The sequence below is a fragment of the Phaenicophaeus curvirostris genome, chromosome 2, assembly GCF_032191515.1.
Source record: "Phaenicophaeus curvirostris isolate KB17595 chromosome 2, BPBGC_Pcur_1.0, whole genome shotgun sequence".
Classification (NCBI taxonomy): Eukaryota; Metazoa; Chordata; class Aves; order Cuculiformes; family Cuculidae; genus Phaenicophaeus; species Phaenicophaeus curvirostris.
The window spans coordinates 58,299,337-58,326,647 of NC_091393.1; the positions used below are offsets into that span (position 1 = coordinate 58,299,337).

Genomic DNA, 27,311 nt, shown 5'->3' on the forward strand with positions numbered 1-27,311 from the left:
CACGCCTCTTTCTTTCTATATTTATACCTTCTTTCAAGATTTCACATTCATATCCCTCTTCATCAACACAATGCACACTAGTAGGTATCCCACTTGCAGCACCGTACTGGCAAGGAAAAAACACACCCATGAGTTCTAACAGCAGCCCAGGTTTCTTCACATATTCAAACTATAAAGTAGAGAAACTTCCCACAAGCCGCCACACCCCTGGGCAAAGTATCTTTTTTCATTATCGGAACAGCACCATAAAAAGCAGGCTTTGAATAGCATCCCAAAGCAACCACTGCTTCCTTTCTCATCCTAGCACAAAAAGGATCCTCAGCGCATTTCAAGCTGGTCAATGGAATTAAAAACAACATACAGCACGACAGCCAAAAGTCAAAATGAGCTAGCAATTATACAGAATATCATAGTCAAGACTCTAGTAGCAACACCAAGTGGCTTCAACTGGAAGTTTACAAGTAGTTTGGGTGAGTAATGCAGACTCAGCAGCATTAACAATAAACAGACTAAGGTTTCAGAAAGCTGAGAAAAAAATCAGAAAACTGCATGTAGAAAAAAACCTGCATAAAGAGGACCTAAACACCAGATAATATCATGCAAATAATAGTATTTAAATATTAAGATTGATTCTACATATCTTGTTCAAGGAAAAAAAAAAAAGATTAACATTTATGCACATGGGGAAACAGAACAAACATTTTATCTGTTTCCATTACAGGCTTTGACATATTTCACCAGCAGTATTCTACAGGAGTAAGAGCAAAGTATATTTAACCAATATTGTTCTAAACAGCAAATCAATCAAAACAAAGGTAGTACTTTCAACCCAACATTACCTTGGAAAATCGAGCATTTATCCATTTTGTAAAGGTCTTTTTCTGTACATCATTATGTTCATCTGGAGAGAGAAAATAAAAAAACAATGATTGAAAATGCATTCTCAATTCTAGACTGCTCAGAACAGGTCATATTAAACATTATCCTGACTCAGCGGGAGAAATATTTGCCATTTATCAATAAAGACATTCAAACGTCTCCAAGACTTTGGTACTTGCAGAGTCACACAAATGTTTCAACTTTGATAGCAACCACAGCAGCTCCTTTGCATTAGAATCAGCCTCACCACACCTCCTGGGTAGGATATCAATGCATTAAATGCACAGGCTCCCCCCATCTGACGAAAAGCAACCTATGAAACCATGGGCTTTGTCAATATATCTTTTGGCCTGTATGCATTACTCCAAAAGCTGCCAAGGTCCCTGATTCAAGCTTTTGATGCAGTTAATAGACTCCTTCAGTGCACAGCACAGCAACTGCAGTAGCAAAGCTGCTGGAGTAACCATTGAAGCACTCACATCCTTAGCCACTCTCAGCTGGGTTTCACATCTGGGTTAGGAACCACATTAGCCACCCAGTAACAGCCAAGTTCAGCTAAAGGGCTCAGTAGCCCTTCTCTTATCTCTACTGATGTGGCACTGCAGCACCACTACACAGGGTCTGGGAGACAGCTAGAAGGACCCAATAGGACAAAGAGGAAGGACAAGCAAGCACTTGCAGGTTAAAGCAGATGGAGGAGCAGTGGCCTCCAGCTGTCCAGAGGAGAAGACAGCTTCCCAGGGTGTTCAAGGAAGCCATTTGGGAGTCTGTCCCTCTAAACCAGGCTGAGTCACCTCCAGCACAGCTCTGGACACCTTTTGGGTAAATTGCACTGAGCAGTGCTAAAGACAAGACTATGCCTCATTGCCTGCACTTAAATGACAGTGAATTACTTGCTGACAATAAACCAGGCAAAGAAATTGGCCCACCATGGATTTTCAGGCTTGCTTGCTGCAGCCAAGAAGAAAAGATACACATAGAGACTGTGAAAGTCTTTAACCTCTGAATTCTTGCAGCAGACCACAGCCAAGGCAAGAAGTGCCTTCCACCGGGCAAACTCAGTTTGGCAGCTGCAGCCCAAATCATCTCCAAGAGATCATTAAGACTCCACAAGCTTCTTGACAGATCAGGCTGGAGATATGCTTCAGGCTCAGAGCACACTGCTACCGTGGGTGCTCTGCTATGGAACCTCTGTGGCATTTGGCACTGATTTTTCCAAGCCCTTTACCACAACAAAGCATACCACACCATGGTATTCAGACTACCTGTCGCTGCAGTGGGATGAAGTCAAAAGAAAACTGCATTGAAACTCAAATAATCCAGTTCATGAAATCATGAAAAGGAAAAAAATTATACCATCTGAAAAGAAATCAGACTATGATTAAAAGGCACCACTTAAAATCATCACACTCCTCAAAAGCAACTGAAACTGTTGTACAGTGAAGTTTTACCTAGAAATTTCAGATGTTTAAAGTCACAGAACATGACCAGATGATTCCTTAAGGTAGATCTCAAAATTTCCTCTTTCTTGCCCAACATGCATCTGAAGCTGATGACATTCATGTCTAATACCTAAACACAGAGCTCTTACACACAGACAACCAGAGAAGTGGAGCAACCAAACAGGTGTTAACCTGACAGGAACAAGGAATAGCAGTGCCTAAGGCTCAGTCCAGGCAAGAGAAATCATCACATTCGTGAGAAATTAGATGTCACAACAGTTAATACTTAAACTTTATAAAATGTTGATGTCAGTTTAAAATAAACTACTGTTCTGGGCTCCCTTTAGGCTACAGATGAAAAATCTGCTTCCAGGATGCCAATGAGTGCACATCTGCTGCAACACTGCAGCCAGCAGCCATTATTTCAGTGTTCTGTGTTTCTCTTTGGCATGTCAAGCAAGCTGATCCAATATAGCCTACACAATCGCATCTCAATGCGGGATTGTTCTGGGGGAAATACAATTACCTAAAAATCTCATTAACCCTGCACTCTTCCCTCAGTGAAATAGAAGACATCGCCAACAGACAGACAGGATCTACCAGCAGGATACACTGTGCCAAATACTCATCTCACAGGAGACTGACAGGGTCAAGAGTTAAATTCCAAATATATTGAATATATATATATATACACACACACCACATTTTTTCCCTTGCAAGTGTTTTTTTGATAGACAAGAACAGACTAGATTAGCTGCCACCATTAGGCCAAAAAGCTAGCTTTGTACAAAACAATCCCAGACTGTCCACTTCTTGATAATGTTTTCCATTAACATTAATTACAAATACTATTTGTATTGAACGTATTGAGATTTAAACATCCTTCTCTTTCTTCAGTCATTCATTAACCTTTGTTCCTTTACTACCAACAACCCCAAGTACATACCTATGTAGCAAGACACTTTCCTAATCTGCCTTTTTCCTTCCCTAATCTTCCCTATGTGAGAACAGCAGCTCTAAAGTTCAACATCTCATTCTTCTAACATGTGATAAAGGTGAAGTATGAAGAGAGGCCAAAAAATAGTTGTACTGACTGTGTAAAAGAGTAACATCATTTATGAAAATGGTGATGAATTTACAAATCCTGCATGCTCAGAGCTTTATGCACCCCCGTCTTGGGGGGCTCTGCCTCTTCGCAAGTACATGCAAGGCAGGAATCAACAGCTCTTCTGAACGTTAAGCCAGCTCCAGCCTGGCAGGACTCCATCACTAGGCCGCTCCCCCCACAGACCTCGGGTCCAGTTTTTGGAAGCATAATGATATTTAGTAAGAGTCCAGGCCCTTTTCCCTCTTTTCAACAAGATCATTAATGGCCTCAAGCTCCGCCAGGGGAGATTCAGGCTGGACATTAGGAAAAAATTCTTCACAGAAAGGGTCATTGGGCACTGGAACAGGCTGCCCAGGGAGGTGGTTGAGTCACCTTCCCAGGAGCTGTTTAAGGCACGGGTGGACGAGGTGCTGAGGGTCATGGTTTAGTGTTTGATAGGAATGGTTGGACTCGATGATCCAGTGGGTCTCTTCTTCCAACCTGGTTATTCTATGATTCTATTTCGTAGGGAGGGGGAAAAAAAAAAAAAAAATCAACAAATCAAAGAAATCTACTGCAATAAAAACAAACTACTTAGTCTTTAATGGAGACAAAGAATGAGAATATATATATTCCTACTATGTCTTCCACAGAGCACCCTTTCTACTTCAGTTGAGCAAGGAATCAGAATCTCTACGACCCCCATCTTCCCAAAACATTCTCCTCAGTTATAAAACTTATACATGACACTTACCCAGTCAAACTACATTTTCATGTGTTTTAAGAGCCTCTGAAACTAGAATTTTTGCAGTTGGCCATTATAGCTAGGGTTATGTCAAGCTTTCTGCTATAAATTTATTTCCAGGGACTTATAACTGAAATACTGATGCTTTGTTAACAACAGTGACAAGTTATTTTAGACCTCAAATTAATTTTCTTTAGATTCTTACAAGCCTGTAAAGCTAAGCCCCAGAGGCTGACATTCTGATTCGGGTAACAAATTAGCCACATTCAGTCAAAAAACAATATTACCATTCAGCAAAGCACGCAGTCCTCCAGCCAGTCAACTTCACACACAAAACATTAAAAATCATAGCAAGTCACAGCCCAGTGAGAAGCATATTCACGCAGTCACTAAAACATTTGTTTCCTTTCACACTGCCACAGCCAGACGATAAAAGCCAAGAACTGACTGGAGGCCAAGTTCTACTTCATCGCCTACTGACTGTTTCCTCTGGCCAACATGGCTCTGCCTGCCCTCCAGTCACTTAATGGACTTGTAATGGTCAATGTTAGAACAGTTTGTTCCTTTAACAGGAAATAAAAAGAAACCTAAACACACAGTCACACAGAATTAAACTCCTGTGATGACAGAAGAAAAGCTTCCTATCCCGGATGCTTGTTTGCTGAAGCCTCTTTCTGTTATAAAACATGATGTATGTCCATGCATCTGGAGTATGCTCAGAACAAGAAGCTCTTTTGACCTGATGCCCAGTCTGTGTCCTGGCATTCAGTCACCCCAAGCAGCTGCTCTTCTAGCCTTATATACCTCCTCCACCCACAATGCTGTCCCTTAATTGTATTGGGCCATTTTGAAACTTCAGTTTAAGTCCCATCTATTACCTTATGAGTATCATGTTCAGGAGCAAAAAAAGGAATCTACAGGATCCAAAAATAGAGGTAATAAAACAAAAGTCTCACCAGATTGTGGTTTGTCCTTTATTCAACCTTTGCTTTATACTGAGCGCCAGCTTTCTTGTTTTGCCCAAACGCATTACATGCTTACATGACAGAACTGTGTTATTTAGTTTTGGAAAGGCAAAAGTTATCACACCCAAAACAGCTGGCAGAGAAGCACAATGAAAGTGCCCTGGAGAAGCATACAGTCTAGATTGGCAAATAACATACAAAAATTGCCCAACCATTCCAGCAGAAGTTACCAAAGGTCATCTCACATTAAGACTTAAATTTGCCTTCCCCACCTCATTATTCAAGTTCTCAGCAAAGGAATTTAGAAATAAAAGGAGGAATTAGCCTGTGGGTTTCAATTAAGACACCTGGAATGTAACAAAGTTTAAAACATCCCTTTGCCCAAGCCTGGAGGCTTGCAAGAGTACCTAGGATAGATACTGCCCCACCCAAGACCAGCATTCTCTGAAACCCTAATATTAACAAAAAGAGGAAGTTTTGTATTCTTGTATGCATGATTTTCTGGATAGAAAAAGCATTTTGAAAGTAACTATCATTTTGTCAAACTCAGACTAATACACATACAAAAAAAGACAATCAGCATTTAAAATTTGAGGATGGAAAACTGTGTGGTCTTTATTCCCACTAGTAAAAGGCAAAACAGTAAATAAACCACAAGGCACCAGAGTGACAACTAAGGTCACAGAAGAGCCTCCGGTGCTCATCAGGACAACTGGACCCTGACTTCACTAACAGAATAATCTTTATCCACAGCCCAGAGACTGAGTTGGGTTGGGCTTTTGTACGGGAGAGGGTGTTGGGTTTTTCAAAGAAACAGAAAGCAAAAGTTAAGACTGTTCTGCAGATCCCCTCTTCTCTTGCAACACCACAGTAGAACAAGTGGCTCCAGCAGCAAGTAATTCACTTGTAAGCTTTCACCTTTGCACTGCAATTTTAATCTCTGAATCAGTCATGAGCTCAAAGTTTGCCTTCATTCCTTCTCCTTCCCTCTCCAAACCGCAGCAGCTGAGCAAAACCAAAGTTAAGAGTGCCTGCCTATGGCAACTGCATTTTGTGTGGCAACTGCTTGGGTTGTAAATTCTGTATAGACCAAACTACAAAATACTAGCATTACAAAATAAGAAAACTTAAAAAAGACACCCTGCATCTCACTTCCTGGTGTTTCCCAACAGCAGACATCAAAAACAAGACACCAGACTAGTAATGAGGACCACCCTCTGTTCTCACTGAAGCGTGCTGTGAGTCTAAGCTAAATTCTATTTACTTCACAATAAAAAAAATCCCCCAGCAACTGATAACTTAGAAGGCATCCTCACAGCTGAAGCAATATTAAAATAGCTGTTGCCATACCTCCCAGCAAAAGCCATCTAACACATCATACTTACTAGTCTCAGAGCATTGGAATGATATTAAAAGGAAGCTAGAAGAGGACATCAAGCTCATGGGGAAGGTAAATCATGTGACACTACACACTAGGCCAGTGGCCCTACTGTTCCCACGAGACAAAAACACAAAACCAAGATTCCAGGGCAAACTATGCCAACACCTACAGGAGGCTGCTCCAGAGGGTCAGCAGGATGGGTCAATCCCACACATTCCAGCCAGCGACAGCTCACTAGCATTGGTCAAACCAAGCAGCATCAGTTCCCAGTACCAGACAGGCAAGCCTTTGTGGGCAATTCAAATATGTTCAGGTACATAGTTCACAAAATGCCAGTGATCACGCATCAAGGCTTGATTCTTGAAAAGCTTCTACTAAAATCTTCGGTTAGAGCAAAGGGTTTCACATCAACAAGTGCACTGCGGGGGGGAGGGGGGAATCTTAAATAAAGGTATCAGAAGTACTTCTATGATGACAGTGGATTGGATCATATCAACCCCGTAGGTATCAAAAGGACCAACTTCATCCACAAGGAGAAGACGCCCCCACCATCTCCCTGAGGTCCCAACCAACACGATTGAAACATGGAAAGAAAAAAAAGCGGGTAATTCCTGCCGAAAATCCAGCGATTAAGATATATTTAAGTACACAAACAGGAGCAGACTTAAATAGAGAAAATTTACAGACACAAATAAAAGGTAGGAACCACAAGCTAGATTTACTACTGCTCACTTTGTTGTGAACACAGATTAGATCTTTGCATTTCTGAGCAGTTACAAAGAAAACAGAATTACTTTCCACAAGTTGGTGTTAGCTATCTGGTCTTTTTTCTCTGCCCAAATTAGAGTTGTCATTATGCTCACTTGCATTTGTGGAGGTGATTCATGGGATATAAGGTCAGAGGGGTCACTGTGATCATCTAGTATAGTCTCTGCATAACAAACCCATCTGCATACCAGAAGGAAGCAGACACACAACAGATGTCAGAGACCCTGCACAGGCCCAAGCAAGCAACACTGCTTGGGCAGAGAAGGAAGCCGAGCCTTAAACTGTATAAATGCAAGTATCTCTTTCAGCTAGTTATGGCAATTTCAAATCAGTCAGACTAACAGCCTTGTTTGAACATCTTCAGGAAACAATGTTCACAGCACAAAAGATGCAATGTCATTTTCCACATACAATTAAGGAAGCTTGCTATAGAGTATTACATAAAATCTTGCACATAGGATTCAACTTTTTCAGAAGTTTTCATAGTTAACTGGGAAAGCAGACTCAATTTGGCAGACAAATGCAGTAATATCCCAGAGACAACTTTTCACCAGTACTGTCAGGGATGTGACACATTCCATGCATTGCTCTGGCCAGAGCTCCAAGTTCATGCGAGATTGAGGTTGACTTGCCACTTACAATAAGGACAAGTGGCCACATCCCACATAATTTAAAAAAAAAAAAAAACAAACTGAAGAGATTATTCTCTGTGACAAGCAGGTAAAGATAATAGCACTCTAAAGTTCTTATTCACAATACAATTTCTGCCCTGCCATACTCCGGTGTCTTTTATCCCAACGCTACTCATCCAAAGGTTTTCCTATTTTCCTTTTCCCAAAACCCTAAGGCTGCAATCCCAAATCCTCCTCATCCCCTATTCTGACTTTTGACTCCCAAATATTAAAACCTTTCCTGAGCCACCCCTTCAGAGCTGTCCCTCTTTTTCCCAGGCTCCTCCATCCATCTCTGCCCACCTTGTGCCAAATCTCCTTCACTACCAGTCCATCAACTCCTGCTCTAAACCTCACTAGGTCAACAGCTTTTCCCGACAAACAGAAGCCAATTTCTGAGACAAACTAATAATACCTACCTTCTAGACATTACTATATGCTCCAATTTCCCAAGAAGTCGATTAAGAATGCTTGGCTAACATGTCCAATCAGTGCCAGCTCTTCCCCACAACTTCTCTAGCCTCTCACAGTACAAGCTCCCACCCCATCCCAGTAATCAAGGTAAAGGGAACAGGTAGCTGGGTACCTCACATGCAGACACTGACTGGCCATTCAGACACCAGGAAAGACAATTTTTTAAAAAAATAATTTCTTTAGTGGAGGCACTGCATTCAAGGCCTCTTTGCCCAGCTCTTTATTTTCATGCAACCTGTAGCTATTTAGTTTTACAACATGGAAATTGGTTTAAATTTCCCACTAGTTAATCCAAATGGGACCAGTTTTGCAGGGGGAAAAAATGATATAAACATAATCAGTGTTCTTTCCTCATGAAAATAGATTCATCAGATTTAACAAGTGTACGTTAATATATTTTAAAAATCACATAATTGTTATTTAAATGTTTCTGCAAGCAAATTAACTATGTTTTTTCCAACACAGACCACAAAGGTGCAATTTCAGTGACAGCAGCATGCAGACTAGATTTATGTAAAAACATGCAATTTAAGTCTTTTGTAGCAGTCCAATGTAAGATATTCATAACATAGCAGCTTCAGCAGCTGAGTTACATGAAGTCAAGGTATTTGTTTTCTGGGTTTGATTGCCTCACAGCTCTGATGGTATTTAGAAATCTAGTTTTACGACCAAAAAATAGCATACACACAATCACCTCAGCCCCTCATGGTAATAAACATAATTTAAGCTTTCCAGTGCTAATTAAGCCAGAAATTAATAAGATAACAGTAAAGTGCCTTTAAAAACCCATAACGCTCTTTGTCACTTGGAACTAGATTTCTAGACACCCTCCAAAAGCTCCAAACAATGCATACATATAGTTTATATATCTGTTGCAATTCTATAATTGTAGTAATCGCTGCAATATCAATAAAAGTCTTCTAGCACTTTCATGTAAATGCCTCAAGCTACCTTCCAAGTATTATGCAACCTTCACCACCTGTATAAATCTACCAGTCTTTGCATTGCTCCCAAAAAGTTACCTAAGCTTTTACATCAGAGTGTTTTCACAGATAGTACAGCACAGCAGAGGTCAGAAGGCACCTATAAAGATCATTTGTCTAGTCCAACAGCCGTAGTCAGAGCAGGTTACCCAAGACCATGTCCAGTCAGGCTTTGAACATCTGCAAGGATAGATACTCCGCAACATCCCTGTGCAGCCTCTGGCGTCTGAAGTATAAATGGAATTCCCCATGTTTCAGTTTATGCTCATTTCCTCTTGCCCTCTCACTGGGCCCCACTCAAGAGAGCTTGCCTCTATCCTCTTGGCACCCTCCCTTCAGGTATTTGTCAACTTTGTACACCTCTGTATCCTGATCCTTCTCTTTTCCATGCTGAAAAGTCTTACTTTTATCCCTGGGTAGGTAATGCTTGGAAGACAAAAGCAGAGAAGCAGCTCAAATACAAAGTATTCCTCAACTCAAACTGTTGCATACTGATGTCAAAGTTGAGCCCAGTCTTCACAAAAATCAAATAGGCAAATAAAGTTGGGGTTTGGTTGTTTATTTTTTTTTAAAAAGGCAATAATTATTTGTTTTGTTTCCAGACAGGCTAAGTCTGAGCTTCATTAGTTATACCATTATTTTGCCAAGGATCAGTCACACTGATGCCTGTAAATTATCTACCTCAGCCTATTAACCTTTGTAATTAAGATGAAACCTGAAATGTGGAAGGTTTAAAGGAAGCCTCTAAAATTCACATAGTATAGTGGTGCTCTGAACATAAAGGAGAAGCAAGCAAGAAGAATTAATAGGATGGCTTAGGAATTTAAATCCAAAAATTTGTTAAGAAAATCACAAATACCTTCATTTCTATACTTAAAATACTCCAGCAAGTTCACTACAGAAATGATCACTAAATTAATCTGCTCTTAGCTTCATGCTACATACCCCAAACATGTTACTGTTTTGTACTGTCACCCAGCCCTAGTGAGGAAGATTAAAAGGCAAGTCCATTTCTTGAGACAAATTGAATATTTCATTTCCCAGTCACATTCCTTTCCAGGCAAAGGAAAATATTGTGCCACTGAGGAAGGGAGAACCTTTGTGCAGAAAACTGATGCTAAGCTTTAAGCAATTTCATGGACAGAGGGCTATTCTTTCTCTAGAGGCAAGAAAAAACAGTCATAAAGGTGTCTTATCCAATCCACGTACTTAGTGAGACACCTTAATGAGGAAAGGATAAAAGAGAAATTGAAGTATTATGAATAGCCCCTTCTTATGGCTTCTGGCAAACATGAGAGTTTTCTTTTGTCATTTGATCAGAACAGCAGTAGATCAAGGCACTGCTAATCCTATATCCTAATTAGACTCACATTTCCTTCCCTGGCTTAGTCATTAATCAGGCCCCAAAGTTGAGCCCCCTCCCTGATTAACTGCTCTGAAAGTACATAAATTGTTTGACAATCACAGGATGAGGATCTGGAATGCATTAAAATAGGTATTTGTGCAATCAAACAAGCCACTGATCACCATCGATGTGAGCCCAGAGAAGCCTTCCCACTTCAGTACAAAAAGCTCCTTCAGGATATAACACTCCAAGCAGTGTGACCAAAACTGGAAAAGATACAGTTGCAAAGCAGTCAAAAGGAGAGAATCAAAGTTCAAAGCCTGTCAAGACTTTGGCAGAACCTGAGGAAAGGGCTTTCAGCATCCAACTGTTTAGATAAAGCATTACATATACACATATCAATGCCCGTGCTTTTATTATTTAATGACCAATTTTCAGGAGGACTGTGATGAAACCTGTGCAGATGTGGTGTTTGAGGACTGCCACTCTAAGATATCAAACTGTTTTGAGGGAAAATGAAATACAGAACAGACATCACCTTTACACCTTCCTAGAAACCTGCTGTACAAAGAGAAAGATCACCTAAAAAAAAGCAGATAACGAATCAGATTATTGCTGTTGCATCTGACAACAACCCCAGCAGATCAGACGTACTCACAGGTGTTATCCTGTCCTGACTGCATTTTCAGAAAGGGATCTTGCCCACCCTCTCAGTGCTAAGGAATCAAGCACCACGCAGGCTCAGGATTCACAGCCCTTGCCCAACAGGCAGCTGCCCAGCTGAGGCAGCTTAAGAGCTTCAAGTCTTTGACTTTTAGTCAAAGGTCAGTGCCCCTGCAGCAAAGCTGGTGGTGTCTATAGCTCAGCAAGGCTGGAGTCCGCAGCCTGAATATTGCTAGCCTGAGCAGCAACATTAATGACAGTAACCACTAGTGAAGGCAAGACAGATGATAGCACTAGTATAAATGGGCTAAAAAGGTAGAGACAAGCTTACAGAATTAAGAGTCTACAAAAAGATGGATATAATTCACAGCTGATGATGACTTACTGTGTTCAGTTCTGGGCCCCTCACCACAAGGAGGATGTTGAGGCTCTGGAGCGAGTCCAGAGAAGAGCAATGAAGCTGGTGAAAGGGCTAGAGAACAAGTCTTACTAAGAGCAGCTAAGAGACCTGGGGTTGTTTAGCCTGGAGAAGAGGAGGCTGAGGGGAGACCTCATTGCTCTCTACAACTACCTGAAAGGAGGTTGTAGAGAGGAGGGTGCTGGCCTCTTCTCCCAAGTGACAGGGGACAGGACAAGAGGGAATGGCCTCAAGCTCCGCCAGGGGAGGTTTAGGCTTGACATCAGGAAAAAAATTTTCATGCAAAAGGTCACTGGGCACTGGAACAGGCTGCCCAGGGAGGTGGTTGAGTCACCTTCCCTGGAGGTGTTTAAAGGATGGGTGGATGAGGTGCTGAGGGGCATGGTTTAGTGATTAATATGAACGGTTGGACTTGATGATCCTGGAGGTCTTATCCAACCTAGCGATTCTATGATTCTGATGAAATCCCTGAACTGAAAACCACTGCTCCACTGAAGGTGTGCTCATAGAAGTATAAGCACATGGTATCTAGCTGTGGACACCACAACCAGCAGTGACTTAATTCACTAATTTTTAGGAAAAGAGTATAAATACATGGCAAATCAGCTCCTCCTGCCAGTAAGAAAGGGAAACTAAACAGCAGAAGAAATCAGAATACAAAGTACAACCTCTGTAGCAGTCAAAAGGATCTGATACAGTACAAATCATTTCCTCAATTCAAAGGTTTATCTTGAAAATCAGAGCATTTGGTCCAAGAGACTTTAATCAATAAAAGTCCTTACACCTTCCCAGCATCATACAGGGTTAAAAGATCAGCACTTAGCCTCCACCCCAGAAAAGACCAGGACAAGATAAGCACTGCTGGGTCACATAAGAGTGAATTTTCTTTCAAGGCTTTCACATCCTTAGCCGCACTACACCCCAGAAAGAAAAATTATTTGCAAATATCATCAAATAATGATTCTTACTATAAACAACTAGTACCAAACAAGTATTTCCCAAAGCTCCCAAAACAAAGATATCGTATAAGCACAGCCAGAACAAGAGCTGTGCTTAGAGGCAAGGTTCAGTATGAGATCTCAGCTGGATGTTGGCTATTAGCACATTATCTGCACATCCCCAGCTCTCCCAGGAGCCAACCACACATTAGTTTCTTCAGACTTGCTCATGGAAGCATTCCCAAGTACCAGCCAACTCTGCTGAAACAAAGCCCAATTGCTCCAACACATTTGAGCAGATTGTTAAAGGCCTGGATTAATGTGTAATTGCTCAGAGATGAAGGGTCAAATGAGGGAGAGAAAGGACATGGGGATAAAGCAGGGATGCAATCCCACAAGCATGCAAAAACACTGGCTCTTTATCAAAGAGAAACAAAACACTTAAGAGGTTCCTCAATGGGGTTAAGAGAAACTTGCTCTCTAGTTAAACATGTATCTGCACCTCTGAATGAGAAACCTACTGTAACAAGTTAACTTCATACACATTTACAAAAAATTCAAATTTCAAAGTCTCAATAAAATGGACTTAACTTATGGCAAACTACAAAGCTCAGTAGTAAAAAAACAGAAATCCAACAATGCACTTCTATTTGCATAACCTAACCTGAAGAGTATGAAATAGCACCTTAACAGAAGTAATAAAAGGAAGATTAATTCTGCAACATTAAAGTAATATTACCATCACAGAAAGAACAAGTGGTATGAACAGGGTGAAATACAACAAAATAGAAAACACAGATAATCTCAAACACTGTAGTCCTCAAGACTTCCTTTTGAATCTTTCTATATACCACAAACTAGATGTGGGGAGGAAGTGGGGAATGCATCTAGACAGTACTTTTATAATGTGATTTTAAATCCTTTCGTCCAGATACAAAAGCAAAAAAGTTTAGATTCAACATTCTGCATTCTTAACTATCGCAAGTAACTTCAGTACTTCTGCCAGTCTTATCACACAAGGCAAAACTACAGAGCAGTGTAATTGATAAAATTTGCTACGAGCTGTGACATTTCACTTTATTTTGCAAATGCAACCCGAGTTACTGCCTGATACATTCCAGGAGCACCACACACTGTCATTTTGTTTTCATAAAAACTAGACACAGCAGCTGTGGTCGTTCTCCAGATTGTCTTCCTTTAGTGAGGGGTCAGAGAACCTTGACTAAATATATATCAGCCCTGAAGGAACTTTTCACCAAGGTTTCTCCTGCCCTCTAAACTCAGAAAGGCAGTACAAGCAATATGGAATACTCTGCAACTTCTGTTTATTGGTAGGCATTTTTTCTTGATCCTACTCAAGTTAACAGCAATACGAATTTGCAGCAATACACAGACGTACACATTGAGAAAAATAAGGTGAATTAAACTGGCTGGGGCTAGTTAGTACTTTTGCCTTCAAAGACAAGCAGAGAGGAGGCTATGACATAAGAGATGTTCAAAGAGTCAGCTAGGGTCTGGCTCCTTCATAGCTGCCAAGCACCTATGATGCTTAATGTTACCATGCCTGCAGTTTAGTCAGATTCCATTTTCCACCTCCATAGGATTTACGTTGTTCCACTTTGAGCCATTAAAATAACAATATGGTTAAAAGTCTTGAATGGCTCAATATTAAACAGCCATTCCAAGATTTTTCTTCAGCTGTTTGTTACTTCGGACTAGAATTACAAAAACTAAATCACAAAACCATTTCAAGTTTAAGAGACACCACAGATGCGGTTTCATCCAAATGCAGTGACATTAGTTTAATTCTCATATGAACTAAATCTTCATATCTAGAAATGTCTAATTTAATTTGATGTCACCTACCACTTATGATTTTCTGCACTACTGCTATATTAAGGCTACTTTTCATTGTTAACGAGAACACAAAAAAAGCAGCAGTACAGAAAAGGAAACAGAATTTTTTAAACTGTAAAAGAGCAAGGAAATGAGAAATGATAGTAAATGGCACATGGAAGAGCATATGAACTAAAAACACAGCACTCTGAAGCATTAAAGAGGAAACTGCAATACACTTAATATTTCAGATTGTCCACTGCTGACATACAACCAGCCTGTAGCACAAGTGTGATCATTTACAAACCCCAAGTATTCATGAAGACTACTACAAAGTCACAAGGAAAGAATTCTTGCAATCACACATGAGCTGGTGTAGCAAGACCAAACACATTCCGAATATTGGTCACCTCTGTACCTGCCACTTGCTCAAACAGGACAAGAAACATCCCTGTCCAATAGGCTTCAAAACAAAAATTTCTTCCATAGAGTTAATCTAAATTTCCACTCTTCCAACTTTAAACTGTTACCCCTCATCCTATCACTACACGCCCTAACAAAGAGCCCCTCTCCATCTTTTCTGCAGACCCACTACGTACTGCAAGGCCTATATCAGACGTCCCCAGAGCCTTCTCTTCTCCAGAGGAACCTCAAGTCTCTCAGCCTGTCCTCATAGGGGACATGTTTCAGCCCTCAGATCATCTTTGTGGCCCTCCTCTGGACTCACTCTAATGGATCCACATGTCTTTCCTGTGCTGAGGGCTCCAGAACTAAACGCAGTACTCCAGGTGAGGTCTCACAAAGATAGATAGGCAGAATCGCCTCCCTTGACCTGCTGGCCACGCTTCCTTTGATGCAGCTGAGGACACAGTTGGCTTTATGGGCTGCAAGTGCATGTTACTGGCTCATGTTGAGTTTGTCTTTTGTGGATGACAAGTTAAACCTGAATAAAAGGAACAAGCGTAGAAGAAAGAATCACTGAAGTGTCAGAGAAGACTTCTAAAGAGGCTAGAAAGAGGAATATATGCAAAGATATTTGCTTTCAAAAGAATTATCATGACTAAGAGCTGACTTAGCAACCTATTATGCTAGTTTTAATTTTGGTGCATTTAATTACAACATTCGAAATGCAAGAGGCTTGCCTCCAGTCCTGCAGAGATAAGTATACAATTAAAAAAATAACAGCTTGCCAAAAACAAATAAAAGCTCAGAAGCTTTTAGTCTCATCTATAATCAGAGTCACATTGTTCCACTCTTTCTGTTCATGTCACAAAGCTTCACTATTATTCCTCCCAACATTACATGGTTATGGAAAGGTATAGCAGTGAAGGATGACTACCAGGCTTCATATTCTTCATTTGAAGGGTGAAATTCAGGCTCAAGAAGGCCATATTAGAAGTTGACCCAGAAGTCCAGCTGTCAGGCTTTATTGCCTACAGCTCCTGGACATGAACTTTATGGAAAAAAAAATGGAGACTTTCCAGAAAGGAATTAATTTCTACCTTTTATTCTTTACCTTTAGCACAGTGGAAAAAGTAATGCAAGAAAGCAGTATGTGAGGACATTCATTCTTGAGAAAGGAAGAATTACAAAAGGTTTAAGAATGAGCAAGGATGAAATAGATATCTGTATTTATGTCCCCAACCCTATAACAAGTTCATTATCAGGATGTCAACCTCCAAACCACAGGACAGCAGACAAGAATTTGGGGAGGGGGAAATAGAAAGCACGTATCTGGCAAGAGAGAATCTTAGAGTTAAGAGATAAATACAGAAGTGTCAGTAACAGCAGGAAGGAATGGGTGAAACGAGCCTGAGAAATGGAAGATATTTAAAGAATTTCAAAGAGATAATTAAACATAACAGAAAGGGAGGAAAGATGAACGTCTCACAAAATACCACTGTTACCTTAGCACGGCAAGGACATGGATCTGCTAGAGCAAGTCCAGAGGAGGGCTACAAAGATGATCAGAGGGCTGGAGCACCTCCCATATGAGACAGGCTGAGAGAATTGGGGTTGTTTAATCTAGAAAAGGCTCTGGGGAGACCACATAGCAGCCTCACAGTACTTAAAGGGGGCCTACAGAAAAGCTAGTGAGGAGCTCTTTAGGAAGAAGTGCAGTGATAGGACAAGGAGTAATAGTGTTAAGCTGAAAGTGGAGAGAGTTATTAGATAGTGGAAAAAATTTTACTGTGAGGTTGGTGAGGCACTGCAACAGGTTCCCCAGAGAAGTCATGGATATCCTATCCCTGCAGGTGTTCAATACCAGGCTGGATGAGGCCTTGAACAACCTGATCCACTGGAAGGTGTCCCTGCCTGTGGCAGGAGGCTTGGGGCTAGATGATCTTCAAGGTCCCTTCCAACCCAAATCATTCTATGATTAGCAATACCATACTTGTGTAAAGTTACACATACAAACTATCACTTACGTAAGCCAGAGAGCTTTCCTCCAAAAAAAATTGCTTTGAAAACACAGTTACCATTTCATAACTTTAACTCTTCCTCAACAGCACATTTCTTGCAAAGGTAAAGGCTCAGTAATCAAATTATGCTAGATTGGGAACACAACAGGAGAATGAATATGCAGAGAAACAAGAAAAGAGTTTCCGTGGTTTATTAATCACAAAACAGCACTTTTCCATTGTAAAGTAGTCAATAGTAAAAACAAGCTGAGATGATCCATAGTTGCCTCCAAAGTTTTCAAGAGCTACTGCTAAGCCAGTAAAGCATTTCCCACACCACCTGTTGCTTTGCAGGCTATCCAAGCCATTTTTCAGGAACTTCTACCATGACTAGCAGCAACCGTGCTCTGCTCCCATGGGCTACACTAAGAAAGATAGGATGGCCACAGACTTATTCTTAGTGCCACATCCAATTTTTAATTGAACTCTGAGCAGTGGCCATGATAGGACTGCACGTTAAACTACTGAATTGATGAAGAACACTTATTTTTCTAAATTCCTCCAGACACTGATAATTTGTGTACACACTCTGATATATTTGATTCTGTTGATTGGCTTTGGTGAGTTTTTTTTAAATGGCTAGAATGAAAATTTTTAGGCTAGCCAAAGAGTCTGTCTTACATATAAGAAACACCTCAACACTGTCAAAACAATAGCTATTTACCTGTAATGACTCTGCTGTGTATAATACTCAAGGTTATTCTTTAGGACAATGTTATCAAAAAAGGTAAGTTTTGCCACCATGACCTGACTCACCCTCTATCACTCCAGAAAGGCGCAGTTTGAGGCCTGCAGTTGTGTGCTGCAGAGGGGATTGGAAACTGGGCAGCATGCAGGAATAAAAAACCACCATGCCAAGACTTCTCCAAAAGAGGCTAGAAGACATCCACTACTTCTGCTTACACTGTCTGTAAGCGACCCTCACAGCTCCTACAGGCTACTTCAGTTGAAGCCATTAAAAGCAAGAGTCACGTTTATACAGAGCAGCAGAACACTACACTTGCTTAGCCGCTGATCAAGACATTTTCCAAAATGCTGCAAACATTTAATGCAGGTCTGCTTACCTCAACACAGGTCTCATCTGTGTTGGTTTACAGTAACATATCATAAAGGAAGCTACAAGAAAACAGTCAGCCAAACCTTACTCACACAAGCATTAGCATACCTACTAAATATTTTTAATTCTTTCCTAATACACTTGTTTGCTTCAAACCAGGAGTCTATTTTGTATTTGGAAATTTTTAGACCTTATGTTTCCAAGCTCACGCTCTTGCTGAGGGTTAACTGCACATCTGCTAAGGAAAGCCTTATTTGTGAGAAAAGTAAAGAACCTTATTAAGTAATATAATTTAAATAAGCAGTCTTTTTCATTCCCACTGGGAGTAGAGGGCAAGAATTCAGGAAGAAATGAGTGAAGTTGAGCCTGAGAAGGGGAGAAGTAAGAGAAGGTGTTTTAGCTTTAGTCTTCATTTCTCACTAACCTATTTCATTTTAATTCTCAATAAATTACATTAATTCTCCTTCAGACAAGTATGATTTGCCCAGTATTGAAATTGGTGAGTGACATTCTTGTCTTAATCTTGACCTATGAGCTTTTCCATCTTATTTTCTCCCTCCATCCTGTTAAGGCAGGAAGGAGCAGCTGGGTGGGCATCTGGCAGCCACCAAGGTCAACTCACCACAGGAGCTGAAGAGCAAGCCTGTTTTGCAGAGTCAATAAAAACAGTATTAACTGCAATAAGGCATGCTTAGTACAATGGATACAGAAAAAAGTTTCCCCTTAGCTCAGGGAAGAATGTCAGCTAAGACAGCAAACTATTTTACCCAACCATAAATAATTCCAGCTCATCTCCTAAGGGCAACAGTCTTGAAGGTATTTTTATTGCTTGAAAAAACAACAAAACACCCACAAGAAAACAAACCATCCAAATACATTAAAACCAGAGACACAAGATGGATGTTCTACTTACATGTATTATTATACATGTATGTATACATGTGTATTATAGTATTGCACACTGTCGATCAAATAATTTGATTCTAACACTGGTTTCTGATATTAAATGAAATCTCAGAAGGATAACCTATCTTGCATTGTCAGCAATATCTTGGTTTCTTTTTCAATTGCAAAACCAATAAAATTACTTACAACAAGCACTTTTTTCCCCTTAGTCACAGATAGGTAAATTACTCAAAACCAACAGCACTTCCAATAGAAGGTTGGCACTGTGCACTGAAGTGGAAAGTGGACTTATTTTCAAGAATATGCCACTTGACTATATTAAAGACAGGAATGAAAATACATCACAGTTGATGAAAAACACAAGAGGCGTATTGCAATTGGCTTAATCTTGCCTAGGCATCAACCAGTTGCAACTCGGACATTAACTTTCATATAATCAGTTCTGTCCACAGGTCAAAATCGAAAAGGATAAAATACTTGCTTCCATCTAACTGCCCAACACATTTACTGCTTGCTTACAGCAAAGTACATTATCAATAAGTCATCATTCAATGCTGAAGTTCATCAACATTTTCTCTCATTTTTACTAAATTGAGAAATTAGTTCAATCATTGTGGGAGGCTCTACACCAATTCAAGATTGCTGAACAAACGGGTGAGACAGGTACCCACAAGAAAGTTGTGTAACTCACATTTGGAACCTTTTTTTAAAGCTGCTGGAGTTACTCTTTGTTGAATAGATAAGGAACACTCACATCAGATCTCATGGCAACAGATCTGATGGTGGTGAGACATCATGTGATGGCATTTTTTGCCTTACTCTTACAGAGTGCTAAGAACTCTGGTGTATAGCCGTTAATCTCAGTTTGTCATCAGCAACTTGAGGCTTAAAACCTATTCACTGAAAGGAAAGCTACAAGAATTAGTAACAAGTTATTCAGTTAAAAAATAATACAAGACCTACATTATAGAAAATCAGAAAAGACAGCACATTATCCAGAACAGTTTTCAAATATTCAGTTCCAAGTTTACATTTATCTTGGCAACTAAAAAGATCATTATCTTATTTGCAAATAGCAAATAGCTTTAGAAAGGGGTATGCCTGACAAATTTGACCAAAATCCATATATAGACTGTATGTATGAGAGAGAAAATAGCTTTATTTAGAAGGGATGTATTTTTCTACTTCCAGAAAGTATCAACTTTACTATCTCTTTGCTACCTTAAAAGCAGCAGTGAAATAAATGCTTTCCTCTATATGTAAGATGACTTGGGTCACAGAGGCCAACTAAATATTGATTTTACCCTATCTAAGCTGGGACCAGAAGTTAATGTCAATCGTCTGCATTGTGCTTTATTAATTGCTTTAAAAATATTGTGTTACAAGGTATTAAACCAGTTATGAACCTTTTAAAACAATCCAAAGGCTGAAAGGATTGAGCTGTACTATTCTAGCACAGGGAAAGTATAGCTGAGAGAAAAAGAATTAAGACTAAAGACTTCACTAGCCCAGGAAACCCAGCGGGATACTCTTGACTTGAGACAAGCAGTCCCAAAATCTCAGTATCAGGGGACAGCTCAGGAGCAACCCCGCAAAAATTACTGGGCTGGAACCAGTCACCAGCACAGGAGGGAATAGGCAGGGACAGAACATGCCTGGTCAGCACATGCTATTTCTTTAAGAGGTTAGCCCTGTAGCTAAAAACTTGATGCAACTCCCTCAGTTAGCCAGTTTACCAGAACAATGGGAAATACGTGATCTTTGACATGGTCATAGTTTCAGTATCTGCCCAGCCCTCTTTGCATGCCAGGCACACAACTGAACACTGCATCTATACACTGAAAAAGTGTGTCATAGGCCCTAATTCTAAGTTAACTAGATCCAGAACAGTTAAGCAAGGCTGAACACTATTTTCTCAAAAAACAGATACTTTGTAACTGCAGAATGAAATCCACACTCCAGTGAGATTTAGCAAGACAGGTAGAACTATCCTGCTTCCATCCGCACAAGCAATACTAAACGCTCTTTTAATTGTCAAATATAACAGAAAGCTGTCAGTGAACTGCTGCGTGCCAGGTTTGAGCCGGGCAGACAAGGGGAAAGTTGTCGACTGTCACCTCTTCTGCACAGCACAAGTCAGCCACCACATTTCCAAACTTCTGCAAAAAAACCTTGAACTATTTGTTTCCCTGCTCTTCTGAATGCTTATAGATTCATCTCAGCACATAACTAGTGTCAGTCAGCATACAAGGCATCTCCTTCCCCTGCAGGGCAAGTGCGATTTTTAACCCACTGGAAAGATCAGCTGGGGAATTACCACAATTCACTTTCTCAGCCGCTCGCTTAATGAAGATTAGAGTGCGCTCCACCCAGACGCCACACAAATTAGGTCACATAGCAGACCATGCCGCTGCCAATTCCTGCCCTATTCATCAGGGATGAGGGCAGGAAGCATATGGAGCCCTCCAGTTAAGGGTCAGAACATTTCAGTGAAAACATAAAAGTGAACCAGCGGCAGATTATTCACTGGCCAGAGGGAACATGGTTTCCCCATATGGCAGAAGTGAGTCATGGGAACCTCTCCATCCGACAATGCGAAGGGGCGCAGCCTGCATCCAGCAGCAAAAAACTCACCTACAGTTTACAAAATAGACTACTGCAAGAAAATGGAAAAATATTTTCCACTTTTCCAATATGCATGTGCATTTACTATTTAATACACATAGGAAGAGTTTACCAAAAAGTCCTTCAGAACCCGAAACAGTTCACCTGAAGACTCAAGCGGCAACTATGTAATACAATGCAACTGCTATGTAATCTGTTCTAACACATTTCATCTACAGCTATGCTGTATTTCTGAACACACACTTCACCTGCTGCCAAGAAAGGAAATACACCATTTTCATGTGTTTAAAAGCCAGAGTTACTTCAAATCACACAGTTTTGATCTCCAGCACAGTTTTACTAAGCAAACTAACCAACTCAGGGCTTCACAACTGCTTACTATAACATGAACATTATAGTAAAAACTGTTTCTACTATTGTAACAGCTTGTGGTAGCACAATAAAATAATTTCAAGCTGCTATCAGTGTATATATCTTGCAGGAACACTAAAATTCCTTCCCGCCTAAAAGGATATTTTTCATTTGTAGGCAAGCACTCCTGGGTTTTCCAAAGGAAGGCTATCAGAGCAAGAAAGGAATCCTAAATGGGGATCGAAACTAAATGCAGGGTTTCAAAAGATACGCTGTCAAACTCTGGGTTTGTAAAATGCCTCAGTCACATCATTGCCATTATTTCCTAAAGCTATAAAAAAATTTTCCTTTGAAATTACTGGGATGAGGTGATGCTCAGCAATTAACTCACACAAAATATAAGTTCATCTCTCTTTTTTCTGTTGACAACTGTATAAAAAGCCAAAATAATATGTAGTGGCATATCACTAAGATGCTAACATAAATTATTCAATTACTGCAGAGTGCTTTATTGGCTTCAAGAGTTGACATTTTAGAGACAGTGCCACAGGACAAACCCCTTCAGGTTTCACAGAACTAGCATCTTTTTCTGCCTCCTTAATATAAGGTATGTAGCCTCCCCTCAAACGACAGCATGACATCCATCTGGGTAATAAAGCAATTGCTGTAGAAAAAATAGTTTAAAAAATAATCACACCAAATGCTGCTACACTGATAGAATATGTATATGTGGAAACTTAAATACAGAGTAGCCCAATGGTTTTCCTGGAACAGTTTCAGAAGTTTCCCTGGAAGAATATAAATTATCTCCCATGATATGGAATAGCAATGGATAACAGCCCATTTGTTTGATGAAGTGAAGACAGTACAAGATCCCTTTTTTCCCCTCCCAGTCAAAGATCCAGCTTTGGCTCCACTAAGGCACCACACAGCCTACCAGTGCCACCACACTCGCAGCACCTGTCACTGACTTAAGAACTTAAAAGGTTATTAAGAGAGATTAGACATTTATAAAGGACATCAAACTAGAAGAGAACTCAATATTTAGTATGCTTTTCATAGAATCATAGAATAACCAGGTTGGAAGAGACCCACCGGATCATTGAGTCCAACCATTTGGTCATTTTGGTCATAAGCTACTCTGACTAAACATACTCATGCTGTTTAGGCTTCAGAGGATAGAAGAGTTATCAAATTTGGCTTCAAACTAATTAATTATACTACATTCCCATACTTTCAGATATGAGCTTCAACATCCCTTCCTACTGACCCACTAACTCTCACAACAAGAAGCCAACCAACAATCAAAGCTGCATCTCTACCAACAGTGCAGCATTTACAGAAATAAACCACCCCAACACCTTCTAAGCCAGAGAGCTGCTCACAAGGTGCTTCCTACACGTCTCAAAAGTCTCTGTTATTTTCATTCTGATCTGTGTGAAAAGCAAAGGATGTGAAAAAATGATTACACACAAACTCCTCCCAACTCTTCACCTATTTTCTTCCTGCATGGTTACTTCCAGCAGTGCATCTCCCCCTACCCCCAGCTTCATTTATCTTCAACTTCTCTTGTTTTCACTTCCATGCCTCTTTCCTGCCTTTTCTTTCAGATTTTTTTCCTCTCTTCTTCTCTGTGCATTTCCAACACAAGTCCCTCACGGGCTTCAAATACAGAGTATTAAAAAAAGGAAAGTGAGCCAGCAAATGACAGTGAATTTGAAACACTCACTTTCCTGGAAAGTAAATGTACAGTCCTACACCTTATGAAGAGTTAGGGACATTATAATGCAAGGAATTACCTGGAAAAATCCTACTGCTTGATGAAGAAAAGTTGTAAATTCAATATACCAGCCACGATATACATATTTTTAAAAATAAAAGGGCTCAGCTCATAGGAAGTTAAACAGGCCTTAAGAAACAGTCACTAAGCACCAAGTGCTCAGTCATACAAGGCACCTGAGCAACCAAGTAGCTGCTACTTAACTAGGAGAGCTACACCTTAGCCTAGCCCCATTTGGGGCACACACCATCAGAGAAATCATGCATACACACAAATGAATATCAAATATTATCCCTGTACACATACTGGCACTTACACATTATTAAAACACCTGAAGGACTGAGACAGAAATCTCAACAAGATTGACCCCCATTGTCCTACAGATGAACATTTTAAAGGTTTCACAACTGCAGTGTTCAGTTTATTGCATGACTGGTTATAACACTTGCCTGAGTTCATGCTCTTCTAAAAATGTAACAATAAAAGAAGAAAGGAACAAATCTGAGAAATAGCCCTAAAAAAAACCCCACACTGATATTCAGCCAGAACAAACATTTTCCCTGAACAGCAGCCCAGGTTAAAAATCCAGCAAACAGATTTCCTCCTACTTCTAGCTTTCCAAGATTGATCAGCTGCAGCTGTACCTCATTAGCAGGTTAAATGCACACAGATCTTGAAGAACACCAGAACTGAGCCTTAAATTAGTGAGCTCTCTAGAGTCACTCAAAAGTAACTCCATTCACATTAGTGAGTTTTCTTGACATTTGTGAGTTTGAACAGAATTTGCACTGGGTCATAAAGGAAAAGTTTCTGCTTTCAACTAAAGTGGCACGTATCCAAATCGACATCATTGTTCTAGAAGAGAGCAGAGTCCCAGCCCATCTCTTTATTCTAAAGTTAGCCATTACACTGCTACGCATTAAGATTTTAGTTTCTCTTTCTAAAAATCACATATTCGGACTCCTGCTTTGTAATAAAAGCCAAATCAAACGGACCAAATTCTCTGTTATCAGCAGGTTCTGCATCCACAAATTTTGACACCAATTCACAAAATTATCAGCCCCCATCTGCCAATTACTGTATCTAAACAGCATATTCACAGGTACAAGTAATTCTCAAATTGCCTATCTACATTATTTGGTCCTGGTCACAAACCCAGCAGGAACAGTCAGTCCATGAAATTTCAGTTGGGATTGTTGGTAAAGGAAAAAGAGAAAAAGAGAAACTGAGCCAATTTCTTTACCTCCAAAGCACCCCTCCGCAAAACATTTCCTTTCAAATCATAGGAGTATTTCTCCCTGGAGATACCACCAAAACGGGAAAAAAAGTGTGAAGGGTAAAGGTTCTGCTCTAAGTATGCACATTCTAAAGTCCCAAACAACACGGTTATCGCAACTGTAGAGAATCTAAACTAAGTTGTGGAAGCATCGTAACTTAACACTTAGGTTAAGAAAATTTGGGGCATTAAGACTTTCAATCAGAGAGTAGCAGCAATAAAACTTAGGCAGTGAAATGGTAAGATGTTATTGCTGAAAGGAAAGCCCATGAAAAGCATTATGAAGAAGATCTTGTGGCTGCAGGTGTGACACAGCCAGGACTCACACAGCACTTGCAATGGGGCAGTGCCATAACACACAGCATTTCCCTGGGCTGTTTCCTGCAATGCCTTCCACAATCTGCTCTTGGTAAGAGTCAGTAAACTTGAACATATTTAAGCAGCTTGCATGAGGTGTAGATGACAAAGCAAACCACAAGGCTGGATCCTTTTATCCACTATAGTCTTAAAAATAGAGGTAAGCATGCACTCACCTAGCAGAGGGTAGCAGGTCTGCCTGTCAGTATCCCAAGGCACACCAACCTGGTACTTTTTCCGCATAACTTTTTTGGCTGTTTGAACGCTCATGATCATGCTCAGCTTTGAAAAACAGGAAAGTGAAGATGTAGAGGAAGTACACACTAGTACCTACGCCACAACTGCATGCTGGGACTCAAAGGGGAGGGAAGCACTGGTTTTCCTCAGAGGGTTTGACACATTCAGCCACACAGTGACTGACAAAACCGTTCAGGAAACAAACCTTTTAAAAGGCTGCACATAAGTAACAGACTTCAGGCTAGAGATGTTTTTTTCCTCTTTAAAAAGAGATTAATAAACAGCTTTGCTACTCCTTATGAAAACAGGACACTCCAGCTTTCAAAGCATCAGCAAATTAAACGCCATGTACAAAAAATAGGAAAGAAGACGGCAACTTTCCTCTTCTGTTCAAGTCAAACTCTCTCATCAAGTACCATATGCATTGTAAAAATCCTAAATGTTTTTAGTGTTTACTTTGCAAAAAAAGCTTGCAGTATTACCATAACACTTATTGCACAGGTTTCATACAATGTGAAACCAGACCAAGTCTGCAAGGTGAGCATCCACATCATTTCATGACATTTCAAAACAGCACAAAAATTTTAATGCAAGATTTCAACATAAAAAAAGGAAGTCCTACAAATAAACCTCCATATAAAAAAAAAAAATCACACTTAGGCATGCCATTTCCACTCTGCAGTAATTCCAAACAAGACAGAGCACAAGCCAGTAAAGCAGAAACCTAATGACATAACGCAAAGATATCAGAGTTTTTACAAGTGGGCCTTACCACCAATACAGAAGGGGAATCCAAGCCCTTGGGATCCTATCACCAACTTCATCATTAAATTGAGGACAATGAATTCTGTAGTTTTGAAAGACACGATTCCAGATTACATGCTTTAGGATATTGAACTGTACAAAATTTCAATAGCCACAGAAAAGTAACACAAAAGGAGAGTAACCATATAAAAAGTACAGAGGCTACAGAAGAGTTGTACACAGGAAAATTGGTTTCAAAAGCAGAAAGGCAGATGCTATTTGATTTGCCAGTCTTGTATTATGCCATTAGACAATTGTTCTAAATACAGCTTTTATCTCTTCATTAATATTCAGCTAGGATAGCTTACTGTGTCACACACCAGACAGACATTAGTAGGGGGAGGGGAGAAATCAATATACAATTTTTCTATAAATTTTATTTGGGCAGGACTTTCTCTTACTTTGTTTTGTGGGGTAGTTTTGCACTGGTTTTCTTTCAATTTTAGGAATTACTCAGAGTCAAAGACTGAAAAATGCCCTCAAAAGGAGTTTTGTTTCTATGAATAAAGGCAACCATACATTCAGGGAGCTAAATCAGACATTTGTATCCAAACATTTCTATGGATCATGCAAGCAAGAGCAATAGAAAAAGGTAATAAAGTTTTAAAGCTAGGATTCATATTTTAGAAACAAACATCAATGACGTATTTTGGTTTGGGTTTTTTTTTTGCCATAAATACAAATATAAACCTTACTGTGCCAAGTACTTCATGAGCACCAAAAAGACAATACCAGCTCTACCAAGAGTATAATGACAATTAGCAGGCAGCCATGCACATATGCCAGAAGTCTCAACAGCACACAAACTCCCTTTTTTCAGATCTTGACTAGACTGGTTTGCACTCCCTAAGAGCACCCTCC

At 40.1% G+C, this 27,311-nt stretch overlaps 1 protein-coding gene across 5 annotated transcripts in view; it reads right to left on the reverse strand.

The window, feature by feature from the left end:
- UTRN (utrophin) overlaps positions 1-27,311 on the reverse strand; it is a 366,380-nt gene that overhangs the window by 309,291 nt on the left and 29,778 nt on the right. For 4 of the 5 annotated variants that reach the window (XM_069852164.1, XM_069852167.1, XM_069852166.1 and 1 more), the window contains exons 1-2: positions 25,586-25,693; positions 840-901 (exon numbers count right to left, since the gene is read on the reverse strand). In XM_069852164.1, coding sequence (XP_069708265.1) covers positions 840-901; positions 25,586-25,685 — 162 coding nt within the window. In that variant the 5' untranslated portion in view covers positions 25,686-25,693. Of the gene's footprint in view, positions 1-839; positions 902-25,585; positions 25,694-27,311 lie in introns of those variants that run through there. The other variant, XM_069852165.1, reaches the window with a different exon arrangement.